This window comes from Brassica napus, chromosome C3 (assembly GCF_020379485.1).
Source record: "Brassica napus cultivar Da-Ae chromosome C3, Da-Ae, whole genome shotgun sequence".
NCBI lineage: Eukaryota > Viridiplantae > Streptophyta > Magnoliopsida > Brassicales > Brassicaceae > Brassica > Brassica napus.
Window position 1 is genome coordinate 52,223,386 of NC_063446.1, and position 11,170 is coordinate 52,234,555.

Sequence of the window (11,170 nt, forward strand, 5' to 3'; positions counted from 1 at the left end):
AACAAGCCCACTTGCAGAGATTGGATATTGATATGGCAGATCCACCGCAAGGGGCAGAACACCAACCGCGGGCAGCTCGACCCATTGGTACTTATGACCGGCCCAACATTCATGGTCATAGACTAGGAATCCGAGCACCGGCTGTGGCAGCCAACAACTTTGAGGTCAAGTCAGGACTCCTCAACGTGATCGAGAACAACAAGTATCATGGCTTAGCTCTAGAGGACCCATTTGACCACTTGGACAAGTTCGACAGCTACTGTGGGTTGTCAAAAACCAATGGTGTGTCCGAAGATGCCTTAAAGCTCAAGCTATTCCCTTTCTCTTTGGGGGATAAGGCACGTCAGTGGGAGAAGTCTCTACCTAGCGACTCTATCACCACTTGGGATGATTGCAAGAGAGCATTCTTGGAGAAGTTCTTCTCTACTTCAAGAACTGCTAAGCTGAGAAATGAGATTTACAGTTTTCAACATAAGAACTTGGAAGGCTTCAGCGAAGCGTGGGAGAGATTCAAGGGCTACCAAGATCAATGCCCACACCATGGTTTCTTTAAGGAGAGCTTGCTGGGCACATTCTACCGTGGTGTTCTTCCTAAGTACAGGGCCAGACTGGATACAACTAGCAATGGGTTCTTCTTGGGGAGAACTGAGGAAGATGCAGAGGAGCTGGTTGACAACATGGTAAAGAGTGATGCAGTCTACAGTGGAGACCACGACAGAAGCAGTCGAACAGATGATAAGCAGACGAGGAAGGAGTTGAAAGCTCTACCGGATAAGATATACATCCTCCTTGCTGAAAAAGCCACACAAGAGCAACTGCACTTTGTTGGTAACCCAAGCCAAGATACACCACCTGTTGTCCATGAGGTTGAGGGTTTGGAAGGTCAGGAAGAGCTGTGTTTCATCAACAACAATGGTAGCTGGTACAAAAAAGAGCCCAACTTTCAGTACAACAACTACCAACAGAAATCCTATCCCAACAACCAACAGAGTGGTTATCCGCCTCGAAACAACCAGCAAGGCAGCTATCAACCTCAGCAAAACCCCTCATCTGGTTCCTCTGCTCCTCAAGAGAGCAGCACTGACACCCTGCTGAAACAAATCTTGGAGTCTCAGACTAGAAGTGAGAAGCATGTTGGTTATGAGTTGAAGAACCTTCATTCCAAGATTGATGGGAGCTACAATGAGCTCAACAACAAGTTCTCACATCTTGCTTCTACAGTCAAGAATTTAGAGAATCAGTTTGCTTCCATGAACACTCACCAGACTCGCCAGCAAGGATCTCTACCTGGAAAATCTGACCAAAACCCCAAGGAGGCCAAAGCTATCACCCTTAGGAGTGGTAAGCAGTTACCTCCTACAACCCTCACCAGGGATGCTGAGAAACTAGGTGAAGAGGTGGCCATCAACTTAGATGATGAAGTGGTGATTGTTGATGAGAAAATCAATGATGAAATCTTGGAGAAGATTGTGGAAGCCAAGGGTAAAGGAAAGGTTGGGGAAGCGAAGAAAACAGTGAAAGATGGTGAAGTTCTTGCTCCAGCAAGTGAGAATTCTTTTGTTCCTCCTCCCTATGAACCCAAACTACCATTCCCTGGTAGATTCAAGAGGCAGCTGCTAGAGAAGTACAAGGCTTTGTTTGAGAAGCAAATGAGTGAAGCTCAGGTTGCAATGCCCATCATCGATGCTTTCATGTTGATTCCTCAATACAACAAGTTCCTGAAAGATGTTGTAGCTGCAAAGAAGAAGGAAATGGAAAGCATGATGATTCTTACCCATGAGTGCAGTGCCATCATCCAAAGGCTTGATGTTCCAGAGAAGTTAGAGGATCCAGGATGCTTTACACTACCTTGTGCTCTTGGACCTATGGTATTTGAGAAATGTCTCTGCGATTTGGGAGCTAGTGTCAGCGTGATGCCTTTGTCTGTTGCAAAGAAGCTTGGATTCACTCAGTACAAGAAGTGTAAACTCTCTCTGGTGTTAGCTGATCGTTCAGTGAAGTACCCTGTGGGCATCTTAGAGGACCTACCTGTGAAGATTGGAAGGTATGAGATACCTACAGATTTTGTGGTGCTTGAGATGGGTGAGGAGGCTCAGGACCCATTGATTCTTGGAAGGCCATTCTTAGCTACAGCAGGAGCAATTGTTAAGGTGAAAGAGGGCACGATTGATCTCCATTTGGGTAAAGGGCATGTTCTCCACTTTGACATCAAGGAGAAAATGAAGAAACCAACTGTGTTCGGGCAAGCCTTCTACATTGAAGAGATGGGCACTCTTACTGATGAGCACCTTGAAGAGTTACCACCTGAGGACGACGAGGAGGGAGCATCTCCCTCTACTCATTCTCCATAGAAGGTAACCCACTACTTTCCCTTGTATATACCATTTCGTTTTTGCATATTAGTTTTCTCTTTTTGGGTATCTCTCTCTCCTTGACAACACAGAGACTGTGTCATTTAAGTTTGGGGGAGGTACCAAGTATTTGATCACGTTTGCTTTGATGATTTTGAGTCTCATGCATTGCATTATACATATATATTTGCATAAAAAAAAAATTTCATTTAGTTTGCATCATTGGCATTTCTAGGAGAGTCTAGAGCATATAGGTTGCATTTACTTGCATTGGCAGCAATGATTTGAAATGCCTTGTAAAGAACATTACTTTGCACCTGAGTAGCTTATGCACCTCTCAAAAACACTTGTATGCTTCGAGCCTTGAAGACTCTTCCTGAAACTTGTTGATTGCTGAAACTCAGTCTTTGAAGCCAACTACAACCTTATTTGAACTGAACGAACTTAATGCTTCTTGCTCATGGTCCCTTGTGTACTGAGTCATGGCTATACACACCTGAGTTGTCACATCCTTTATGCCAATCTTATTTTGACAAACTCTAGTGGTAGACCACTCCCAAAACCTTTCCCTCCTTTTAAGCTTTCATTGTTTGATGAGTGAGGCCTTCTTCGGAAAGTCTTACATGTGCATAATGTTGAGAGTATCGGGAACGACAATGCTTGATCTTCATTCTTGCTAGATTGGGCACTCTATTGTCTAGCTATAGGTGGGGGGTGAGAGTTGTGATTATGATTTGGGAGCAATGAAAAAGGAAAAGAAATGACTCTTTGTGTTTAAGTGAATTGTCTTATTGTGATAAGTAGAAAAACCTCTAGCTCAAGTTATGAAAAGTCTTGACCCCCATCTAAAAAAAAAAAAAAAAAAAGAAATAAAATATGAAAAGAAAAGAAAAAGAAAGAAAAAGGGGCTAGCAAAGTTGTTAGGAGCTAAGTAATGTTTTGAGGTTGTGAAAAATCCCTTGTAGATTTCAAAGAGAAGGAGTTAATGTTCTTAGGATCTTTTGGTGAGAGATGTGAATTGGGTTTGACATTTGGGAATGATTGTGTAATTGTATGTTTGGGAATATGGTAGAACAATGGAGATTGAGCATTGTATGCATGAGTTGATCTATTTCTTAGATATATTATGTGCAATGCAAAGCTACTTGTTTTGAGAGTGAACCACCTTTAAAATCATATATTTTGAACCTCTTGACTCACTTGAATAAAAGCCTTCCCTTACCCAACCAAATGACTTGGACCAACTGACCATTTGCAAGAATTCACTTGATGTTTTGTGCTTAATGAATATGAGAGTTGGCTGATTTGCATGTGTGAATGCATGATGATGAGTGTAGGGATGAAAAGAGTTGAATAGGCCTAGAGAAGCTAGAGTATAATAAGAGAGGGTGTACTAATGCTGAATTTAGATGTTGATTTGAGTGCTTTGTGTGTTTCTTTTGGCTATGAGCTCTCACCTTCAAACCTCTCTCCCTATGAGTTCTAGAAAGTTCACTTGTGGACAAGTAAAAGAACAAGTTTGGGGGAGTTGATATCTTGCATATTTCCATTATCTTATCCATTCGTCCATGTGCATTTTGATCATATAGACTAGGATTTAGCCATGTTTAGGTTGCATTTTGCATACATGAGTCTCTATTAGGTACTGGAGTACCACATTAGGTTATTGGAGACATTCGAGTGCATTTGGAGCTCAAAAGAGGTGAAAAGGTGACCATTGGACGAACCGAGCATGGGAGCGACCTCCCGGAGCGACATCACGAAGTCGCTGTGTCCCACTTCTCAGAGCGACCTTCCTAAAGCGACGCCATGAAGTCGCTCTCGTTCTCGTTACTCCGAACAGTCTTAGATGACCCTGGAGCGACCTCTCAGAGCGACCTACCAAGGTCGCTCCCGATCCAGAGCGACCCGTTGGAGCGACACACCAAAGTCGCTCGGGACCTCTCGCCCGGAGACACCAAAAATTGGCCCTGGAGCGACTTTCCAGAGCGACACCTGCAAGTCGCTCCGCATTATTTTGCTGCCGAAAATCATGATTTCTCAAGGAACTTTTTACAATTTATTTTGGACGTTTTGCACTTGGAAAAACCTATGTTTTAAACATCTTTTGTAGCCACCAGGCAGAGGATCTTTTGATCTATTGAGAAATACACAAAAACTCTCTTGAGAAGTTTATCTCTTGGATTTTGATTGTTATGTTCTTGTGTTCTTGTTGATTTCTTATCTATTTCTCTACATGATTAATCTGAAATCCAATATGGGTTTAAGAGGAATCATGGAGATTAGTGAGTAATCACCTTTTGAATTCATGGGTTAGAGAGATTAAAGGTGATTAGGTTAGTTCTAGGATGTTTTAGTGTAGATCATTCTTGTTCCTTGCTAGTAGAGTATTCCTAATGCATCTTCTGAGTTGGCCACTCAAAAGTTGATCAATAGGCATTTCCCACCCGAAAGGTGTTTGATGAAATGCCTGAGACAACTCTTCTAGGCTTTTAGTATACTTTGCCAAAGACATTTGTTGTTAAAGGTGCTAAGATAGCTAATAGACTTGTTAGTAATGATTGCTTTCATATTATTCAACCAAAGACATTTGATGTTTGAGATATGTTAGCAAATGAACATTCATCTAGACATAGAGCTTGCTTAGAATTGTGTCTAGGCTTAAGGTAGATAGTTTGATTGATCATTTGTCATCCTTAATTCGAAACTTGATCACCCAAGGTCTAATCCCTATGCCCATGAGTTCTCTTTTCCCTTAGTCAAGAAAGTATCATTCTGTTATTGCTTTTTAGTTTTAGTCATAGCTTAAAACTCATCTAAATCATTGGTTGCACTTAGATTAAGTGAGTACTTGCATTCTCGGTGCTTTCATATCTCTCAGAACTGGTTCGACAATCATTTATACTACAACATTTGTCTTAGGAGCCTTGAAAACTCCTAACATCAGTTTGGTCCTGGCTGCACACGGCTCCATCGTCCCACATGAGCCGTCGGCACGGCTTGGTAACCGCTCGGCACTGGCCACACTGGTCTGGACCAGAACACTCCGCCAAGCTGAGATGAGCTGGCCACCAGCTGTCCCCAGGTGAGTGAGCTAGTCTATCAGCTCCAGTGAGCTGACCAAGACTGAGTGAGCTAGCTCCACACTTCCTCCAGCTGATTAGGCTTTAACCGGGGCTCGCCCAGCTCCCGGATCACTCGTCCAGCTCTCTTTAACTTGCCTTTACCCTATTCTGGTTAAGTCTCAGCTTCCTGATGCCCTTAACCATGTCATTGAGCCATGATACGCTTGTCTTTAGGTTGTGTGACCTGACTGGTGCGTCTCCTTGCACCATGGCTCGTCCCACTCGATCCTATCTCGGATCAGGGACACTACAGAGAGAGATCCAGTGCATGAACTTCTCTGGGAACCTCAGTGCTGTCAAGGTATTAAAGAGAAAATACCACTGAACTGTGTCGAACGCCTTTGATATATCCACCTTTATCGCACAACAACGAGAGACCGAGTCCTTGTGGTAGTCCTTCACCAGTTCTGTTGCCAAGAGAAGATTCTCGATCAGTAGCCAATCTTTAACAAAAGCGGATTGATTCAGACTGATGAAATCTAGGAGAAGCTTCTTTAGGCGATTCGCTATGATCTTAGAGATCACTTTGTAAGGAACATTACAACAAGATATAGGCCGATAATCTTTCATCTTCTTTGCACCTGTTACCTTCGGTATTAGAGCCAAAATTGTTGTGTTGATCCTTTTTGGCAAGAAACCCTTGTCAAAGAAAGCTCGATCAGAAACAACAAAATCAGAACCAATGATTGACCACGCTGATTTATAAAACTCTGCAGTATACCCATCTGGACCCGAAGACTTCTCACTCGGCATTGCAAACAGAACCTTCGTAACCTCCTCTGCGGTGACTACCTTAATCAGACTCTCTCTATCTGACTCCGAGCAGCGATAGGAAGAGAGACAGAAGATCAGAAACATCAATACCCGTAAAATTTGATGGCTTATACATGAGAAATTCTCGAAAGTGTCTCTGTGCTTCAGTTTTTATCTTCTTAGATGATTTTACTATCTCTCCATCGACACACTCTATCTCCCTTATGGAGTTTACAATTTCCCTTGCTGCATGCTCCTCGGTACACTATTATTTTTGTCCCCTACATTCAACCAATGCATCTTGGATTTTTGTTTTAGAACCTTCTCTTCTGAGACAAAATCCCACCTCTTGTATGCTTCACTCTCTGCCCGCATGTTCTGTTGTGTTGGATTTCTCATTGTTTCATCTTGCTTAAGACATAGCTCTTCAAAAGAAGCCTTTGATTTGCTTGAGAGATCTCCCATCCTCTTTTTCCCCAGCTCCTTAATGATTGGCTTCAAATTCTTTAGTTTCTTTAAAAAGAGATGAAGTCGATAAGAAGATTGGTTCTGTGGTCTCACAATACTGACTAACACTTGGTAAGAATTCCTCCAGTTCTGTAATGGCATTGACAAATTTAAATATCCTTTTCGGGCGGCGCGCAATCTCAGATTGGAGTTGAATGCGGCAGCGGAGATGATCTGAACACCCACCACTCTCAAATACAGCATAAGATTGAGGATAGTCAGCTAGCCACTGATCATTAAACATAACTCGATCAATCTTATTTGAGATAAGGCCCTCCGTTTTTTTTATTACACCATGTGTAATGCGTTCCATGAGAACCTAAATCCATCAGCAAGCAGTATTGCTCAACATCACCAAATTCACGCATCCCTTGAGTAACCATAGGTGAAACCTCATGCGACGAATGATCCTCCATGTCTACCGTCTCATTAAAATCACCAGCAATCAACCATGGTTTGTTTCGGACAATCAGCGAGTCCTGATGGTGCTTTAGATCCTTCCATAGCTCATTTTCTCTTCCATAGTATTCAAAGCGTATATGATTGAGTAAAAAAAACTCATCCTCCCCTACCATCAATATTGAAACTGTGAATAATTGTCCACTTTTAAAGAATGGCGTGACTCTAATGTCTGGTCTCCAGACCAACCAGATTCTCCCTTTGTGTTAAACTCATAATTTGAGATCATACTCCAACCTCAAAAGACCGTCGAAATTATTCTTTCACTCCTCCCCTCCTTAACTCTTGTCTCCAGCAACCTTCCGAACATGAAATCCTTATCCCTGGGTCTTTATTTTCTTTCCTTATTTCGATCATGTGTATAATATCTCCCACGTCCTCTATCCCGAAAACCCGTTCCTCGTCCTCTTGAGTTTTCGTTTCTGGTTTGATTTACTTGAGACTCTGTTTTTTGAAAATAATATGTTCCCTTGGGGTTTTTCATGTGTTACATCGTCAAGTATAAGTTCATCATAAGCTTTGAGCCATCCAACTATATCGTCAAAACCAGTCTTGTTTAGATCTAGGACCTGCTCGACCTGCTCGAGTGATGCTATGATTTGTATGTACTAGTTTCGCGGCAAACTTTGAAGAAACTTCTTCACCATCCTTGATTCTTCAATATTTTGACCTAGGGCTGCAGCTATTGTAGCTAATTCTGATAATTTCACGGTGAACACATTAATAGTTTATGAGTCTTTCATTCTCAAACGTTTGAACTCAGACATCAAAGTTTAAAGTCTAGCCTCTTTAACTCGGTCTGCTCCAAGATGCCGCATCTTGATTGCTTCTCAGAATACCGACGATGGTACATGCTCTTTTGACTTCATTGGAGATTTTCTATCTTCCATGTCTAGAGTTTCTCTTGTTGTCATCTCCTCCGTAAAACTTGCCTCTGATACCAAATAAAAAGAGATTTAAAAAATAACTCTCTTTATTATTATGTTTATTAAATAACTCAAAACTAAAACCAAATTTTTTTCACACCTTTGTCACAAGTCAAAATTCAACAATGGTGTTTATATAGGTGCCACAACTTTGCTAATCAATATTTCTATTAGAACTAATAACTCCTAATTCTAGTTCGATTATAACAAGCCTTCCTTATCCTAATCAACTTATTAGAGATTACTTATGCTGCAAGCTATTTTGAAGTTTATCCAACAGGTACACTTCTCCAATATTCTCACTTAACGTATAAGAAGGACAACAACTTATAAAACGAAGGAAATTAAAATAGAGGAAAATTAGTGAAAAGGACGAACTATAGATAAATAAGAATCTTGTCAGCAAGTAGTGCTTCTCATTTCCAAACCTGCAGTAACGTTTTTTTTACTTCAAAGGGGTCTCAAACAACGTTAGGGTCACATAAAACTTAATAAGATTTCTGCAGGTTACATGATGATGAAAGGGAATAAAAAAGATAAGTAAAACTCTGTTTTCAGAGGAACTCTTTCATTGGATCCTCGTGGTGAGCTCTCTTTATCCTATAAGCTTCCATCTCTTCCACAGTCACATCATTGTTGTATTTGACATTGTATTTTCGTTTCCTCTCATCTTTTTCTTCTCTCTTAAGCTCATCCTCCTTTTTAAGAGCATTAGAAAGTACATCCTTGTTCAATTCCAAATCACCAGGGATGTCAGTTCCCCACGTTGCCATTCTCTTCTCTTCAACCTTATTTGGTCTCACTTCAGTGCGAACAATATTAGCCTTCATCAGATCAAGGGAAGCCTCTGCAGCGTCAATTCCAGCAGAACCTGTACAGTAGCTATTGCGAATGGTCTGCTTGCAACATTTATATCCCCACTGCTGGTCTTTCCACCATGAGCCCCAAACACTAGTGTGATTGTTAGCATAAACATCTTCTTCGTATCTGCTCTTTGGAAGTATCACCTCCTGTCCCTTTATAATCCTCCCTGAACGGTCATACTCTACTTGTCTTTCGCTTTGCCCAAGCAAAATCTCCATGGGGATGTCATCCTCTGTGGAAGCATTCCCATACTTCTCCATAAGTGAGTCCTTTGTTTGAGATATCAGTTTGGCCTTAGCATCCTTAAAGTTCCTGTAGAGCAACTCAGCTTGGGATGGAGCCGCTAGCATATGCGTGTCTTGTCCCTTGTCAAAAGCTTCCCATGAGTGGATGTTCATCTGTTTGAACTCTAGAGCCTGCCCACTGTTTCTATAATGATTATCTCCCAAATAAAATTTCTCATTCGGATCTGTATTTGGAAGCGGGTGCTCACGCATGGATCTTGTTTTAGGGTCGTAGTGAGCCGAGTTGACATCAAGGTTCAATAGATACTTGGCAGTGTCTTCCCTGATACGTAGATTCCTTACAGTTCCTGTGCTACCACCACCACTTGTTCTAACACGCTTTTCTACCTTTGCAAAGTCCATCTGCTTGCTCTCATCAACCTTGGCTTCATCCACTCTTAAGCCGTCGTCGTCTTCATCTTCGTCTCCATCATTCTCTTCTAGTTTCTTAATCTTCTGCTCCTTCAGGTACTTCTTTCGTGCATTCTCTCTTGCTTCATAGCGCTCTACCACACGGTGGTAGTCTGAAGTATCATAACCGTTCCATCGGTCCCTCTTGGCAGCATAGTCGAGTTTCAGACTCTCGACCTTCTCATCCGGTGCAATGTACATGTTTGTGAATTTGGCTCCGACCTTACGAGGTCTATACATACATGATTTCACATCATGAGACATTGCACCACAGTTTTGACATGCTTTCTTCCTGTATTTTTCAGCTTGAAACATCTTTGCGCCTCTGTCGTAGCATGTACTTTTGCTATTGAGATCATTCTTCCAGTTCCTTTGATGCTTCAAGCTCGGTTTCTTAGAGTTGAGATACCATGGAGCAGAGGACATGTACTGAGGTATGTGAGGATTGATTTCCTTTCCATCCTCATCTACTTCTGCTGGAGCAAGCCCAGCTTTACGAGCTTCTTCTAATTCTATTTGCTTCCTGTGATTTGCCCTAGACTTAAAAGCACCTGAAGCAGTGGCCATGATTATGGAATCGTGGAGCTTTGACAATTCTCAGGCAAAACACACAAGAAAAGGGCGAGGAACACCGAGTTGATAAGGAAATATAGAAGAGGAGAGAAACCTAACACAAGAAAAGGTTCGAGAAGAAAGTTGACTCTCTTTATATAGGGATCTAATCATTGCAAAAAGGAAATTAACTTCAAGAGTCAAAATGCAAATAGGATAAGGAAAAGATGCAAGCAAATAGGAATCAAGGAAACTCGTCCGCCAAGTAATGTTCTCATTCTCAATCTGCATCAAAGATTTCCTTTTTCCTCCAAAGTGGATTTTGTGATTGAAAAAAAAAATATATAAATTGCTTTCTCGTCTCGGTATCAAGAATTAATTTCTCCACTCTCAAGTGATGTCAATATTAAATTTTTTTTTTTTTTTTGAAAAGCAAAACATTTACAGACTCATATTGACTCTGTAAACCAAATCGGTAATTCCGCATCCATGTGAACGACAAAGGACGATTGTTTCCTAGCACTGCGTGCTAAGCTATCCGCCCGAAGGTTCGCCGTCCGAGGTACATGGACGATGTCTGAGTTGAAGAAACTTCCTTTGAGAAGCTTGATGTCTTCCAAATAGCTTTCGAATGCTGGCCATTCTTCTGGTTCCGAAACCATCTTCACTAATTGAAAACAATCTGTTGCAAATGTTACCTGAAACTGTCTTAAATTCTTCATACATTCCATTGCCCAAATCAATGCCTCTACCTCCGAATGGAGGGGTGAAAGACATGCTCTTACATTCCTTGCCCCTAACAAACCATCAAACCCCGGTAAAGTACTATACCAGCATTGCCCTGAAAATGAGTCCTTATCTTTCCATGAACCATCTACGAAGCACCATCGACGAAGCACCATCGACCTGGTATTGCTAGGGGAGGACTGATCTGTACC

The 11,170-nt window shown here is 41.7% G+C and overlaps 1 protein-coding gene and 1 non-coding gene across 2 annotated transcripts; both read right to left on the bottom strand.

Annotated features, from left to right (window-relative positions):
* Positions 1-440: 440 nt before the first annotated feature.
* LOC125584675 lies at positions 441-547 on the bottom strand. The gene has a single exon (XR_007321585.1). It is a non-coding gene; the product is annotated as a small nucleolar RNA R71 (small nucleolar RNA).
* A 6,044-nt stretch (positions 548-6,591) lies between these two features.
* Positions 6,592-10,320, bottom strand: LOC106351256 (pre-mRNA-splicing factor SLU7-A). The gene has a single exon (XM_013791073.3). It carries the CDS (start codon positions 10,245-10,247, stop codon positions 8,676-8,678), a length of 1,572 nt encoding a protein of 523 aa, XP_013646527.1. The 5' UTR covers positions 10,248-10,320; the 3' UTR covers positions 6,592-8,675.
* Between the last annotated feature and the right edge of the window lie 850 nt (positions 10,321-11,170).

Coding starts and splice junctions, on each gene's coding strand:
- LOC106351256 (XM_013791073.3), bottom strand. CDS start 10,247: ATGGCCACTGCTTCAGGTGCTTTTAAGTCTAGGGCAAATCACAGGAAG.